The sequence below is a fragment of the Phragmites australis genome, chromosome 6, assembly GCF_958298935.1.
Source record: "Phragmites australis chromosome 6, lpPhrAust1.1, whole genome shotgun sequence".
Classification (NCBI taxonomy): Eukaryota; Viridiplantae; Streptophyta; class Magnoliopsida; order Poales; family Poaceae; genus Phragmites; species Phragmites australis.
The window spans coordinates 16,753,150-16,769,695 of NC_084926.1; the positions used below are offsets into that span (position 1 = coordinate 16,753,150).

A 16,546-nucleotide genomic window follows, 5' to 3' on the forward strand; every position below is an offset into this window, starting at 1 on the left:
CAACAATTTCATTCATAGGCAGCATATATAGAGTTATAAAGGGGCCAACTTAAAGAGATAATGTACGCAAGTTGCGATCAGTGTGTGCCTTGTGGTGGACCTCTCTATTGCCATACGTGCTATAGGTGGCGCAGCGTGTGCCGGACACACTATAGTTGTGCGGGTATGGCACAGGAGCTTCTTGCCGCCTCACTAGAACTAGAACCAAACAGGTGCCACAAGCTAGGCCTCGCGGAGTGATCATATTGACACAACATGAATATATTGTAAAATGCATGTCGTACCTGCTTACATACAGCTGGATACATTTTTCTTTTTCTTTTTCTTTTTTGTGAGGGCCACATTTGGCTTTCTCTCCAGTCTAACTGTGCACGTGGTTCATGCTATGATTATGGGGGATGTTAGAGTATACTTGCATATCTCTATATTTGTTAGCTTAGGATTTGTAATTTTGTGATAGCTACCTTTATTAATAGGATATGCTTCTTACCCACCAAGCCTTGTACTTCATATAATCAGTCCTCGAGGTTCAAGCAATACAATCCATCACATTAGACCAATTTCTCTTGTTTACATGGTATAAGAGTAGGTTTCGGTCCTAGCCTCCACCGCACGCTTCCGCATCGCACTGCCCCCAAGGAGATCAATGCCATGATCTCCATCCGGGGTTGCTCAACCCATAGCTTGGGGTTTGAGCTGTCAAACGCCATGATCACCTCTTAGAGAGTTTTTTAATATGTTGATCAGTTTTTCTCTCTCGCCGGTCGCAAGATCGGCATTTTCTTATTGGTTTCTGGCCAACTCCTTATCTCCAACTTGTGCTACACGGTCGAGCGTGTGACGCCAAAGGGATGCCTTCACATGCCACTGTCCAGCTCCCCCATCCCCACACCTCCACGCCGACTCATCACCTCCACCACCGTTTGGGACATCCTCTACACCTCCACCACCACATACACGTCGTTGCCTAATTTGCAAGGGTTGGGCGACTCGATCTATGCGGTATCATTTATGACCTTCATGTACTACATGCCCCTTGGTCTAATCAGCTAATCAATCTCATGGCTATGTGTGGTTCATCCACAAGCACACGTGCTAGACCACCGAGCATCGAGGTTGCAGTTGTGTCACCTCATTAGGCTACAATGTCACTACACATGGTCAACACCACCAGGCTACCGTGCGTGCCTTCCCAGGCATGGCACCACAACTGATGGCTCCCATCGTTGCATCGTCTTTACCATCATTCTCGCGCAGCAATGACTCCTCTGGGTTTTGTTGCCTGCCTCCTCTGATGCAGCATCACCATCGTCATTGGCGTCAACCTTCATCATGTCGCTCAGGTTCTCTTCTACCTATGTCAAGCACCATTGTCACGCTTCTTTATGCTATCAGCTTTGCTACTTCAAGCTACTAGTTCTATCATACCTTTAGTCTCCATCCACCAAAACCTTGTTGCAAGAGTCACAATCTCTTCCCCAGCTACACTTCTTCTACTCCGACAACCACAGACTGCACTAGCACACCTATCTTCATCGCTTTGCATGCCACAACTGTTCTGAAGGCCCTCTCTACTAGCCCCTGTGACACTAGCGTACGGTTCGTGATGGTCCCATATTTTTGCATGTTCAGTATTGGCAGCATCGATGTGTGTGTTCGTCCCCGACACATACTCGGGCCTAGCAAACACGATGGGGTGCCTTGTCCTCGATGGCCACGACTGCATCGACCTCGCCATTGACATCTCCCTCAGTGGTTTCCTCCATTACATCACCATCTTCTTCCCTGGCACAATCTTGAGCCCCGGCTTCATGTGCGGCTAACTTGTCAACGACAACCTTGACTTTGGATATGTTGACCATGGCATCCCCTCACACGGCTACCTCGACCACATCTACCACGCTCTTGCTTTCGGCTACCTCGACATCGGCACAAAGGGCTATCATTCGCATAAGCAACTCACCGGTTTCCACTCTAGTCTCAGCATCCACGATGTCATGGCACTCTCGTTACGACTGCGGGGCATGTCAACCCATCGGTTCCCCACCTTCGGCTTTCTCTCCAGTCTGACCGTCTGCGTTGCTCCTGCTACAATTGCGGGAGAATGTTAGAGTATATTAGCATATCTCTGTATTTTGTAGTTTAGGATTTGTAATCCTATGATACCTACCTTATCTCTAGGAGAGGCTTATTATCCTCCAAACCTTGTACTCTATATAATCCATAGTTGTTTACAATCTCTTGTTTACAAACATGCATGTTCATTGAGATGAGCTGTTATTGATTCATTTCAATTCTTTTTTTAGAAGAACTGGTCTTGATTTATAGGGCAATTGCCACTATACCACTAGTGAAATTTCACTTTGCCAAAATACCATGGGACCAGGTCTCACTTGCCATTGACATAGTTCAATAGCATTTTGGTAAGCTAGGGTTCACTAGTGATATTTTGGCAATTTTTCCTTGATTTATCATACAAATCTCATGCATGCAGGTAAACTAGTTAATAGCAATATAATATCTCTCAATCAATACTTAGAACATGTTGGTTAGGACCCATGTAATGGAATATGTTCACCTGGTTTCGAGTTTAGACTTGGCACGGGTGTTCGTATCTTCTTAAAATTAGATCTCAAAAGGAATATTACTTGCATATGTGGATGTATTCGGTGATCAAAACACATGATGGTGTGAATGAGTATGTTCGTATATAAAAAAAGACCTAGAACATTCATATCTGAAACAGTGGCCATTTCTTTCCTTTGGAGAAGGGGATTAGGAAAGTGTCAATGCTAGATAGTGTGTACTGCATGCGGCTTATTTGCTGTAGCCTGATCGAAGCAAACAAGCGCACGGCGCACCTCGAAAAAGTATCTTTTTTAAATGCACACAGCATATGTATCTGATCTATCTGTCGGCAGATGTAAGATCGCTGGTAAAATCAGGAGGGAAAACTGTATGAGCTTGCCAGCTACATGCTAGCGATGTTTTATATGATCGCTAACTGCAACCACCAGCTATAATTTGTTAGGTAATGTTGTCTTTGCTATATATATATATATATATATATATATATATATACATATATACATATATACATATATATATACATACATACATACATACATATATACATATATACATACATACATACATATATACATATATACATACATACATACATATATATATATACATATATATATATATACATATATATATATATACATATATATATATATATATATATATATACATACACACACACAGAGGATATATATATTACGAGTTTATTTTGCGCCTAGTCGCAATGTAGTTTACCGTTGTGGCACCCTCCGGTTACAACTCAAACAACTGTCAGTTATAATTTGTTAGGTAGGCCAGTTACAACCGCGTGTCCCGAAGTACATAATTGTAACACGAGAAGCTAACGAGTTATGATTTAAATTGTACTACGATTACAATCGTGTTTCTTAGGTTGTACATCATTAGCTAAGAAATTTGTCAAGAGTTATGTTCATCCATAACACTATTACAACTCAAATTTTCTTTATTTATATCTTGTTGTAACTCCTATATATATACAGGATATATATATTATGTGGCTAGGTTTATCTCTAGTTACTGTTACGCTACCTCTAGTTATAATCCAAAAAATAGTAGAATTATAATTCACGAGACAGAGAGTTACAGCCAGACGTAAAATAAAAAAATAAGTTATAATTGCGTTATGAATGAACGTAACTCATCTAACAAATCCATTGCCTAATAATATACAATCTAAGAAACACGATTATAATTGTAGTACAATCTAAAGTGATTATAGACGTATAGTTGTAATTGATCTACCTAACAAATTATAACTAACAGTTTTTTTAGTTGTAACTGAAGGTGACTTTACAGTAACTAAAGTTAAACCTATAAACATAATAGACTCGTCGGTATATATAGAGAGAAACTGTGCACACTTCGTTTGAACCACAAGGATACATGCTGATAGAAAATCGTTTTCACGCATTTCAGAACAAAAGGTACCTTGTTTTAGAGTCCGGGTGATCATTTGTACTGCGCAGGTGGTGTGGCTTGGTACGGGGAGGAATAAGGACATCTCGTACGGCCGTCACCAAGCGAGCGTTCGCGTCTCACGCTATCATATCGATACGGCCGAGCCTACCCTACTCGATTACCTGGTCCGGTCCCCATGGCTGATCTTCATGTGATGTATTTTGCAGTTTACAGATTGGTGACGCTCAAGATTCACAGCCACAGAAATAGTTCAATCCAATAGAGAGCTTAATCATCCCACAGTCACAAAAATGCAGCACTCGATTCTTTCCTTCTCTGGGCTCTGGGTTCTTGCAGCCTTACTGTGTCTCCATGATTCTTCTCCCTATTTCGGACCTGTTGCATAGAATTCCTCTAATCTATTTTTTTAAGCTAAAAGTGATTATCTAAAGTAAATTCTATAAATACAATTATTCTTTAAGAGAAATATTTTTTTTCTAACATCTAGTTAACTCTAACAAAATTACTTTAAGATTGAAAACTACGTACTGCTGTTTAACAGAGCTTTTATTAATTTTACCGTATGAAATATTTTATAAGCTCTGCCAAATAGTCTATTCCTTTACACGTGTGGCGAGTGACGAGTCTTGGCTCACTCGCCGGCGTCACGTCCTCTCAACTAGTCATTTGCTAGGACGGCACTGTGCCGCGTCAAAATCACAGATGATCACCTAACAGTTCGCATTGCAGCAGCGTAATCTGGCATTTCCATGCACGCATGCACAGCAAGCTCGATCACTACCGTTCCTGGCCTACCCGGTGGCGCCTATAAAAGAGCACCAAGATCGCCTCCAAGTCTGCATTAATTGCGCTTGTAGCTCCATCTCCAAATCACGTTGCGAGAGCTCGATCGATCAGCCATGGAAAACAACCAGCAGCAGCAGCAGCCGGCCGCTCCGGCCGCCGCGAGCGCCCCGCCGCAGTACAGGGGCGTGAGGAGGCGGAAGTGGGGCAAGTGGGTCTCCGAGATCCGGCAGCCGGGCACCAAGGTCCGCGTCTGGCTCGGCAGCTTCGACTCCGCCGAGGCCGCCGCCGTGGCGCACGACGTGGCCGCGCTGTGCCTGCGCGGCCGCGACGCGCAGCTCAACTTCCCCGGGTCGGCGGGCTGGCTGCCCCGGCCGGCCAGCACAGACCCGGCCGACGTCCGCGCCGCGGCGGCGGAGGCAGCCGAGCGCGTGCGCCGCGAGCCGGCGCTTATAGCCGCCGCTACCGCGAGCAACCAGCTGGCGGCCGAGCCTGACCTGGCCGTGGGCGGCGGTGGCGACTTTGACGATGACCTGGAGTCGCCCAGGCTGTGGGCCGAGATGGCAGAGGCCATGCTGCTGGACCCACCCAAGTGGGGCCCTGATGGCAGCGACGCGGCTGAGGGCTCTCAGTCGCACTGGCCCCAAGGGTCCCTGTGGGATGCATGCTAGGCTGCCAAGTGCTAAGTAATCTGTTGGTAATCTGCTGCTACTATAACTGTCCACGTGGCGCTAGTCGTTTTGCTTCTTAGCGCGGGTTTGGTTTTCCCGACGAGGCTATGCGGAGGCTATGCAGAGCCGCATGTATAATAAGTAGTTCTAAGAGACGAAAGTTGAAGAGAAGCGGAAATTTGAGTGAAGTTATATTTATTAAGAAAAAATATTTTGTTAGTTGTATTTATCTAAATAAATTAGGTTGAATTTTTGTTTGGTTGAATGAATATGAGACTGTTTGAGTGAATGAGTGAATGTAAGAGTTTAGACTGAATTTTTGTTTGGTTGAATGAATATGAGACTGTTTGAGTGAATGAGTGAATGTAAGAGTTTAGACTGAATTTTTGTTTGGTTGAATGAATATGAGACTGTTTGAGTGAATATAAGAGTTTAAATTATAATTAGTTACTTGTATGAAAAATAATTTTGTGATACTTGTAGGTGAGTTTAACTGTAGGTTATGGACTAAAACTCGAATCGAGTTTTATTTCTGAACCATAACGATGTTGTATATTTGCACTCGTCGAATCAGCTATAACAGTAGATGTAGACAATCAAACAGACTTTTTTTATTTTACGCATCCGTTGAATTAGGATTAGGTGGAATTCTACGTATCTACTATATCAGATAGGAAAGATATAGGAAGCTAAATACACACTTAATTTGTGATTTAACTGAGGCTGATGAAAGCAAATAATATAATGGTTGTTGTTTGAGAATGTTAATTATTTTTAGGGTCAGGCCATGGCAAAGGATGGATCAATTAATTTATAAATGTGCGATGTGTATCATAATAACTTAAATGTTTGGGATATTCCTAATATATGTTCGTTTGTGCATTGTGCAAAAAATGATAAATGAGAGATTCGCAAAAAGGACAGGCTGCATCTCCTCTTCTTCTTTTCTAAACAATGAACAGGTAAATATATTTCAATACCAGTTTTTGCAGGTGCACATGATTTAGCGTGATTTAAAAGTATCATTTTTTAGAATATTAAGCATAGGATTCCATCTACGCATGGATGTAGATGCCTTCTTTCGAAAATAATAATAATGGATGTACATGAACTTAAGTTCATAAAATCCATGTCCAATAATGATTAATTATTGAGAATACTAATTCTAATTGCATAATTAAAAGCCCTTAAAGAAAGAAAAATTGCTGTCGATAATAACAACAATTTTCTCGAAGAAACAACAACAATAATGTAGGCACGATAAAAATTCAAATTTCTGCCTCTTGTCAGCAGCGCAATAGAACAAATTTACAGGTACTCGACAGAACACAGCAACAATTCATATACTGCCGTTTCTACCACACGCACTGAGCTAGAAGGACTTGAAGGCACTGGCATTTGATCCCTGAATCTCTGATGCATATGGACAATAGTACTGAAGTCCTTTAGTCCATTTTGCAATCAATTAGCTAAAGTATCTCATCATCTGAACACAAAACCTTCACATTATGTGAATACGAACCCAAAGAAAAGGGGAATGAACTTCGTACATATAGAAAGAAAAGGGAAAAAGAAATACCTCTATTTATCACATCAGCAAGGGAACTTCCTATAAACCCAAAGAAAATGAACATTATTTCTAGAGCACCTCCCCTTCCTGTATAATGCAAGCAAGAAATCAAACATCAGAAGCTAGGGAGTGGGGACTGGTATAATTTCCTTGACCATAATGGTATTGGTAGCACTTCTGTAAAAGTTTAGTATATGGTGTAGCAGTTCGCCTGAGTTCTGGAATTCCTTCGCTCTCTGCAGAACTTAAAATAGCTATTACTTCAGTAGCGCATATTCATACTTACGAAAATGCTAAAAAAAATTCTTCTCAAAAGCCAAATTAGTTTAAACAGCCACACGAAAGACCATAACAGCCACACGAAAGACCCTCACATTCTTGGGCATTCACTGAAACTTGCAGATGATATCCGATCATTCAAATTAAGAAGTCTCTGCATAACACCAAATGTATCATCAGTGGTTGAGTTCCTTTTCTCTTCCAAAACAAAACATCAAATGTTTGGAGCCTTTAGCTGGCATTCAGGGATGAAGACTTAAAGCATGTCGTTTTGGTGAGGGCATGTCGTTTCGGTGAGGTTATTACAAACTTCTGGTTAAACTACGAGGAGAGAAGGTAGTATATAACTACAAAAAAAGAATTATCATCTTTTGAACAGAACTTGAATGACTGCGTTGTGTTATACTTTGTTTAGTTTAAAATAAGTGTTGTTTTAGATGGTGTGTAGTCAACTATTTTAAATTTGGCTACAAATTACTTTTTATATAGAGTTTTGACACTTGAAAATGACGCGGATAGATTTGTCTCGAAAAATATTTTCATAATAACATATCTTTGCTACATTTTATTAATATATTATAATAAAAATAGTAGTTAAAGTTGTATTTTAAAGATCGTATTGATGTTCAAAATAACACTTATTTTGCACCGGAGGGAGAAACTTTATTGAAAAAAGTGAATCACCTCTTCATGTGTTAACAAGAGATCAACATTCATGGATTGAATCACTACACGAATACCAAGTTAGTTCAGTGACTTGAATTAATACTTTGCCTTGTCAGGCACACCATCGACACAAAAGACTTCTTGTGTATATTCCCACTCCAGGAAAGTAAAAGCGACGCATTTCTTGTACACTTGTGGAACTGTTGGTTCTTGGATCATAAATACGCACTTATCTCACTTGATGGTGTCTGCACCAAAAGAACTATCCCTCCGTCATCTGATACAAATAACGGTTGTACAGACCATATATCGTCAACCAACAGTTGTACACCTTCTACGAGATCCCTGGCAACAAATTCAAATTGTATTTTGTGCTCTTTGGTCCATACACAATTCTCAAAGTCCATCAAATAAAACCACGAGAGTCTACTGCAAAAATCAGATCATCGAAGTGAACTGTAGCTAGGAACCCTTTAAGTTCAGCTAACGTTAGCTGATACTCATCTAGGTCAGTGTAATCGAGCATGCCATCGGCCTCCTGAAGAATGCTGCTCAGTGGCCCTTGGAGAGCCACACTCCACTGCTCAGTCTCGAGGTAGAAGGAAGGTATCCAGTCTGGCTGGATGATTTTAAGGCAGATGCTATATCTCAAATGTCTGAAGAGAAGTGATTTTCTCAGTCGACTAGCATAGTCACATGATTTTTATCTAACGGCTAGCCTCTTTCTTCTTCCTCCTCACAAAATCGCTGCCTTCTTCTTCCTCCCGATGCTGGCTCGCTCCCACGCCTCCCGCCCACTTTCAGCCATCTCCGATAGCGTTCCCGTCGACGGATCCACGCCCACCACCCCTGCCTCACTAACCTCTCAATTTTTGAGCTCCCCTACCCCACCCAGGCCTATCAGTCGTCCTCCTCTACCCGCGGTCGACGGCACCCCCGTCGCCTTGCCACTCCTCCTACTCCTCCGCTAGGCTGACCTGCCTCCCTTGGAGCTTCTTCTAAACCCAGAATCCATGAAATCCCCTCAAACCCTCAAACCCCTCTTCCCTAACTCGTCGCTTAAACACCCGTCATCGATTTCAGGTGACTAAAATTTAGAAGGTGTGTGCTTTTAAATCTGTCGTCGTAAGGGTGATAGTCTAGCAACTCATTGAACCGAGCGAGATTAAATAAGAAGTAGGCCGCACCATTAACAACCACTCTGTTGGTGCAACCTGCATCGAGATAAGACTCTCCTTCCTCCACTATCCAACCCCATCGTGATTAACCGGTGTGCTCACCTCCTCCCTCCACTATTCAAACCCTCTACCAAATGTGAAGACTCACACAAGGGAGCAATGCCATATTTGTGCACAGGGTCCTCAACAATGCGAAACAACTTGTACTCTCGTGTGCAAGATGCCTAGCCAAATGCAATCCAGACATGATAATTTTGCAAGTCCGTGAGCGCAAGATCCTCTGCAATGCCAATGGGTAAGGCGGAGATAGAGGCGGGGGCGAGGTCGAGCACACTGATTCTGTGGATGACTCCGCGGACAAAGTTGAAGCGCGTGGCAAGCACCCTATAGTCATGGCCCCCTCAAGTGAGGACCCATTTGATGACATCACCAGACTGGTCCACGAGATCAATGCAGGTGGCACGCTGGTCGAGGAAGCACACAACGAACAGTAGGCCCAGGTGATGGGTGGAGTGGAAGATGATGAAGCGCATGTCATAGGTGAGGGACTGCCAGGAGTGGCAGACGGCGCAGAGGTGGTATACCTCCCTGACTAAGAGGCGTAGTAGAACTTCAAACAACAAGTTAGTGGGTAGGGTGCCATTGATGGCGATGTCGCTGTTGAGAGGAGGCTTCAGCGACGGCGCCATCGCACACAGATGCCTACGAGAATTCAAGCCTATGAGACTTCGAGTTTGGATCAGATTTTGACCCAGAAACAAGATTTGATTCCTCTTCGATCCATTACGTGAGAACGGGACAACATGAGTTTGTGGAAAGAGAGAGTAGAGGTGGGAGGGGTGTACCTGCTGGCGGAGAGCCATCTCTAGCGCTACCTTGATCCCTCTCTCTCCTCACAGAGGGAAGGGCAGTGGTGATAGCTGATCGTGTAGAGAAGGCGACGAAGATGGGTGGCATGGTGTACTCTAGTCGAGTAAGAGGGCACGAGTAGGATCGAAGGAGGCGGCACCGCATGTGAAGCGGAAGGTGGAAATTGAAGTGGGCCAATATAGCACCGCCTAGCGGAAAAACCCAAGCAATGTTGGGATCAATTCGGCATAGCAAATTGTTCCCGCACACAAAGCTCTAGGGATGGCAACGGGTCGGATTAGGACCGGGTGGAGCAAAACTATGCATGACACTCAACCTGATAGTCTCAACCCAACCTGAGCCTGAAATGACAAAAGGGAGAAAACTGACACTCGAACCTGCACCCACCAAGTGTTCGTTGGGTTTCGGGTGCTCGTCGGGTCAGGGAGCCTCATTGAATAAAGCGGTCAAGCAGGAGGCACCAAAGGAGGCGATGAGGCCATAGGAGGCCGGGCAAGGTGGCAAGGAGGCTAAGTGTGGCGGAGGGGGCCTCCGCGGCTCAGGCGATGCTGCGGGGGTAAGCAAAGGGGGTTGGCACGACTTGGAAATGTGGAGGGGCTGGCGCGGTGGGGTAGGCATGGAGGGGCAGACGCAGCATGGATGGGGGCAGATGAGGTAGACGCAGCAGACACCTCGCGTGGATGTATGGAAGTGAGGTGTTGGCCTAGGCTGCAAAAGGCGTTGGGTTGGGCTGCACGAGTGGCTAAGTGCTAAGTGAGATGTTCGGGTGACCCGTGAGCACCCACAGGCATAGGTACAAACCCGCTTCCAACCCGTTATAATTCAGATACCTGACCTGCTAGACTCGTGGGCGGGATTTAGCACCCGAACTCGCACCCGCTGGGTGTAGAACCTGCGGGGACCTGAACCCACAGGTCTAGATGTCATCTCTACAAAGCTCCCACCAAGTTCGCTTAGAAAAATTCTCAACACCCAGCAAGAGAGAAAAAGCCTATCTTGCCTCCTTTAACCCTTCACGTCAGTTTGATTTTCATCCCTCAACCATAATATCATATTGTGCTTTATGATACCATGCAAATCACCCCTGGGTGGATGGCGTAGGTGGCAGTGGTCCCCATATGCTAGATTACATATGGCATACATGTAAGTCAGACCCTACCTGTCAAACTCCTCCATCTTATTTCTTCCTCCTTCCTTCGTGATATTATATTGCTAATTTTATTTGAATTTATGCTAGAATACACCTATGTGAACAGGTGAAAAGAATGAAAACCAGACACATTTTTTAATCCTGGAACCCGAAGCCCAAGCCAAGAGGCCTGGCCACTGGAGACAGGCGTCGAACGCAACGCCGGTGAGCCGCGACCTTTAATTCGAACGTTGGAGTCTCCTTGGCATTTACTACCACCCTCACCTCCCCTCCCCTCCCTCCCGGCCGTTAGCTTAGCCCCCCCGGTCGCTGCCCCAAATTCACCAGCGCGGCGCTGCGGCACTAGATAGCGGGGATTAATTCCTGCCGCCGTTACGATTCGTTCCGTTGCTCGCATCCTTCCTCGGCGGGCAGTGGGTGAGCCCTCAGCATCCGGTCTTTCGGCTCTCGTCCCTTTCGATCGGCCGGTGGATGGTCCGTCCTGCCGGTGGCTTGGCTTCTCCATTGTCTTGTCCCTGTCGGTACGCTCTGGTCGTTGATGAGTTCCGTTGGTCTTTGTTTGGTGAGGCGGACTGGTGCTCTGCTTGCTTGCTTGCTGCGTCGGGGGTTTCTTTTTCTTCGGTTACCGCGCGGCCAGGGTTTCTTGGTTTCTCGCTGATGCGCGTGCGCGCGGCGATCTGGTAGGGTTTGCGCCCAGGAGTTTGCTGCGTTTTTGCTCTGTTTGGGGGTTTCCTTATGTATTGCATGCCCTTCTTGTAGCTCCACGCCAGCGCGAACGCTTTTGTTTTAGCTGCTAGTGTTGCCATCCAAGAAATCGTCGTATACCTAGTAAATTGCAACGTTACAATGTACCCTTCAAAATATTGCGGGATCAAACAGATTTCGGCTGAGAAGCGAAATTCTTGAGTTTCAGTGCTGAATCACTCGTTGTTTGCTTCAGAGATTTTGCCCTTTATTGTTCATCCTGCAATTTTGGTGTGGGAATCACATATTTTCTCCAGAGGCACAATTCATAATGTTATGCTTATGTATTGGTAAATTTGATGCTGCAGATATAATGGAAAAAGCAGATTTTCCCTTTTATTGTTCTCACATCATCTTTTTAGTTGGATTTTATAGGTTTTATCTCTAGCCTGCCCGGCCTTGTTTGGGACAAAGGCTGTTGTTGGTGGTGGTGGTGTTGTATTCTTATTCCACTGAGGCTGGCTAGGCAGGTGACAGCAACTGCTGAAGCACGATGGCTGCTGAGGTTGGGCACCAATTCAGTGGATGGTCGTATTCGGATTTGCCTCACAACGACCACATCACACAGGTAGTACATCCTGCTTTCCTCACCTGCAGTTGCGCAGAATTTCCAACTGAAATCCTGAGCATGAGTAGTATCTGAGATGTGATCATGATGCGACACAGCTGATGCTGCTTGGATTTAGTTCTTATAGTCTCCTGTTTCTAGAAGGCTAGATAACGGTTGTATGTATAGTTGCATGCCGTTCAGCTTTTTTAATAAATCAAATGTCCTGAATTATCATTTTGCTTTATGTATGGTGTTCAGGATGCTTTGGTTCAGCAAATGGTACACGATCATGGTTCAGTATCATTTGGTAGATTTGCTGCAGAAACCTTGTCATGGGAGAAGAGGTCAGTGTTTGCTCATAACAGACGTCAAGAGGAGCTAAGCAAGCTCACGGCGCCTGGTTTGGTTGCGCAAAAGAAGGCATTTTTTGAAGAATATTACAAGAGAGCGAGGCATCTGAAGGCTCAGGGAGCAGTTAACCAGACTGAAGCCACATTGGAGGAGAGGAACGATGACAACACTCTTGGCCATAGCAGCCAGGCAGATCAACTACCTGCAGTTATTTCTGAAGATCCAGTGTCTACTTCTCCGAGTTCTACTTTTGAACCTTCCACTGAAGTGTGCTCATCAGATGAGAGGAAATGCCATGACGCTCATGAGCTCGGGTACTTGACATTTAATCCTTTGTTTTCTCAGACAGCAAGCTTGCAGAACAGTCAACTGGAGGATAGGTCTAGCTCTGGTAAAAAGCAATTCCTTGATCGGGAGTTCCCATGCGCCACACACACAAGTAGCAATCTTGGACTCAGCTGTGAAGCTCTCGAGAGAAAAGTTCTTGAACTAAGACGTGTGGTATCAAATGATAATGATGAAAATAATGTTGCTGGGTCAAGGATTGTCTTGCCAAGAGAAAGTCTACAATCAGAAGGTCTGAAACTTGACCCTGACAAGAGAGGGGCAAGAAAAAATGTAGCTAGTGTTAATAGGTCAACGAAGAGATCGAAGGTAATGGATTGTTATTTGTACTTATGTGGTGGAAGGAGCTACTTCTCTGATAAGATACCACAGAACAAAACATCATTTGTTTTGATTTCCATTATATTGGCATGTCGAATCTGGATAATGGTTATTATACTTTAGAAACTTCATCGCAGGAGCACAATAATAAAGATGTTACTTCATGGCTAGATACTGCAATATTTCGATATTGATTTACTCTGTAAATACACTGATAAAATAACAACCGTTTGCGTTCATAAATACTTTTGTGGTTTATTTATTTACTTAAAATACATGGCCAATACAGATTGTGGTTTTGTGCGAAGTTCCATCCTTAATGTAGTTGGAAGGGTGTAATTTCCTGAATACATGTAGTTGGAAGGGTGTAATTTCCTGAATACACTTTTGTTCTACAAATAGATGTGAACAAGCTTGGACTTTCTGAATTACATTAAAGAAACTTTTCATGCCATAGACTTAAACCTCTGTCTTGGTTGATTGAAGATGTCATCAGAACTTAAGTTTTGGACTTGTTGATCTGATATCTCTATGTCTACATTATCTCAGGACCTGTCAACTTCTGTTATCCACATCCCAAGGGTAGATGTAAAAAGGAATTCAGAAAACAGGCCCTCTCAAGACTTGAAGGATCCATTCCACACGAGAGTTCAGATGAAATTGCGTGCTTTATCTGATAGGATGAATGCTGATAGAGATGCAGTCACTTCTAGATCAGCATCTTATCAGCCTCCTGATAGAGCTACGATCTCACGTAGATCTTCATACCAAAATGCTGATAGGCTTGCAACCTCTTCCGGATCCAGTTTGTCTCAGAACACTTTGGCACCTTCTAGATCAGCTGCTCAAGCCTCTCATAAATCCCCCAAAGGTGTGCAACGTGCAGATGCCCTTCATCGTGGGATTTTGTTCAATAAAGGATCACGTGCTTCTCATGTTGCTTCTAGCAACAGTACTGCTACTGGGAAGTCGGCTGCCAAAGTCTTGGTGATGCCCACATCTCAAGTTAGTGCAAAAAACTCAGGAACTGCTCAGGTAATTTTGGCCCCTCAACAAAATTGTATGTTCAACTTCGAATGGTTGAACTTTTTGTCCAACCTGTTACCTGCCAGTGCATATTTGCTATTTAGAAATAGAGTTTCAGTTACTTGCTGGTATAAATGGACCATATTATTTCGTTTTATAGTTTTTCTGAGTGCCATAAGGCTGGTATCCTGATAGCTGATACTGACCTTAAAACATTATCGAGTCAACATTTGTAACAAGCTCAATATCGTTTTGCAGGTTACATTAAAAAGAGCAGCAGGACTTACCAGCGTAAACAATGGATCACAGAATAAAAGGTCTTTAGTTCTCTTGTTTGACATATTTAGCGGAAGTCTTAGAGGAAAGTTTCTGATATTTTTGTTCTGTTTGAGCTGATGGTCAGGAAGCAGCTGAGCACACCAGCAGCATTGGATGAAAATAACCCAAAGAGAGGATATGCGCGAATATCTGCACCTCCAAGCACAAGGTTCTAGCTGTTTTTGATTTGCTGAATGATTTGGTACTAAATATCTAGTTCTTCTAAACTGATGTGGTCTCTTGTGCAGAAGCAGCTCCGACAATCTTCCCCCTGCTGCAAAGGCACCTAATATTTCAAATAGGAATAATGTGGCCAAGGTAAAAGATTCTGAGAACCCAGGGGACGATTCAAACTGATTATTCGCTTGTGCATCCAATCCTTCTGAGATGGAGTGCATAAAAATTTAGTGTTGACTGTTGAGTGATGCTGCCAGTTTCTAGTGTTTTCTTTTGGTACCTATTTGCTAACAACTAACAAAGATCAAATGGTACTTCATTGTAGACTGAACTTGTGCAGAAACCAAGATCAGCAGGTCATCCTGTTGGAGGAAGAAGCATCTTGACAAAGCGTTCTGTGAACTGCAATGATCAAAACAGAAAGGTTGGATATCTTGTTATTGTACATTTCCCTTCTGCTCGGTTCGCTATTGCTATGTTGCAGTAGTCAAGGATCTGCAAGGCCTCTGTGCATGGCCTTCGTTCATTTTCTTCAGCGACTTTAGCTGAAGCTCTCATCACTTGCTCCATATTCAGGGCTACTAAAGTTTTGCAATCAAAACAAACTAAAGTTGGTCACACACATCTTGTATACAGGTAACCTCCACGCGCACTGGAAGCCTGGCTGGATCCAGCATGAGGAGCGATCTGACAGGCGGTCCATCACTGACTAAGAACAAGCCAAGGTAAGACCACATGCCCAGGTTCATGCACGTACGTTTACCGTTTACCCATGCCATTTTCTGTGTGATTGATCACTTCATCGTGATCAAGCTGCGGTATCTTGCCTGCTCATGATAGTAAGTAAATTTTATTGGACCTTATTCTACAAAAAGTATACTCCATCTCTCTTCTTTTCAGCTCAACTATTGAATCATGAGATGGATGATGTAGATGAGATCTTATGATGAACTTTATAAATAGGGTTCTATAAAGTTTACTTTCAATCCAATATCACTTACTGTGAACATCAATGGTAACTTCGCTGAAATGTCGTACCATCACAGAATCTCAATAAACGCATATGCCAACTTGTGCTTGTCAGTACCATCAGTTCCGAACAACGATTCTGACTAACCGGTTTTTTTTGTGTGCAGGCAAGAGAGGCCACGGTGGCGATGACGCCGCAGCATTTGGTGCGATTGGCCCAGAACACCTGCAACGACATCTTGGATCGCTGAAGAGTCTGAAACTACTCGTTGTCAGTTGCGAGTATAGGGATGTTTTTGGAACAAGAAGTTCAGAGACCTAGCGGCGGCCACGTGTCGACGAGGCTACCGTTTAGATATTTTTTTCCGCTGGCGACAACTGCCCACTCGCGGGGGCTTTCCAGAGTGTCTCACTCTACACTCGATGACAGTACGACCCCACGGCCAATGGCAACGATAGGGTCCACGTATCAGTGAAATCGTTGTACACATGGAGTACTATGTGAGAATATTCACGCACTTTCTCGTTATCCAACGCTGGTCCTTCTTGTCG

General features: G+C 44.0%; 2 protein-coding genes across 6 annotated transcripts; both read left to right on the forward strand.

The window, feature by feature from the left end:
- Positions 1 to 4,803: 4,803 nt before the first annotated feature.
- LOC133920511 (ethylene-responsive transcription factor ERF027-like) lies at positions 4,804 to 5,480 on the forward strand. Its single transcript, XM_062365125.1, has one exon. The coding sequence runs from the start codon at positions 4,926 to 4,928 to the stop codon at positions 5,478 to 5,480; it is 555 nt and encodes a 184-aa protein (XP_062221109.1). The 5' UTR covers positions 4,804 to 4,925.
- Positions 5,481 to 11,467: 5,987 nt separating this feature from the next.
- On the forward strand, positions 11,468 to 16,523 carry LOC133921957 (protein WVD2-like 7). Of its 5 annotated transcripts, none has more exons than XM_062367080.1 (10): positions 11,468 to 11,714; positions 12,313 to 12,505; positions 12,746 to 13,492; positions 14,054 to 14,539; positions 14,789 to 14,847; positions 14,934 to 15,017; positions 15,097 to 15,166; positions 15,351 to 15,449; positions 15,662 to 15,750; positions 16,162 to 16,523. In XM_062367080.1, the coding sequence occupies exons 2-10, from the start codon at positions 12,431 to 12,433 to the stop codon at positions 16,184 to 16,186; spliced, it is 1,734 nt and encodes a 577-aa protein (XP_062223064.1). In that variant the 5' UTR covers positions 11,468 to 11,714; positions 12,313 to 12,430; the 3' UTR covers positions 16,187 to 16,523. The 5 variants fall into 5 exon arrangements, with proteins under 5 accessions (XP_062223064.1, XP_062223066.1, XP_062223061.1 ...); XM_062367081.1 differs by lacking the exon at positions 11,468 to 11,714 and adding an exon at positions 11,726 to 11,873 and having other exon boundaries at positions 12,300 to 12,505; XM_062367078.1 differs by lacking the exon at positions 11,468 to 11,714 and adding an exon at positions 11,726 to 11,873.
- The last annotated feature ends 23 nt before the right edge of the window (positions 16,524 to 16,546 follow it).

Bases quoted from the DNA above. Each gene is read 5' to 3' on its own strand.
- LOC133921957 (XM_062367080.1), top strand. From the start codon at position 12,431: ATGGCTGCTGAGGTTGGGCACCAATTCAGTGGATGGTCGTATTCGGAT. The intron at 15,167-15,350 runs GTAAAAGATTCT...ACTTCATTGTAG, and splicing joins ATAGGAATAATGTGGCCAAG to ACTGAACTTGTGCAGAAACC. The intron at 15,450-15,661 runs GTTGGATATCTT...TCTTGTATACAG, and splicing joins GCAATGATCAAAACAGAAAG to GTAACCTCCACGCGCACTGG.
- LOC133920511 (XM_062365125.1), top strand. From the start codon at position 4,926: ATGGAAAACAACCAGCAGCAGCAGCAGCCGGCCGCTCCGGCCGCCGCG.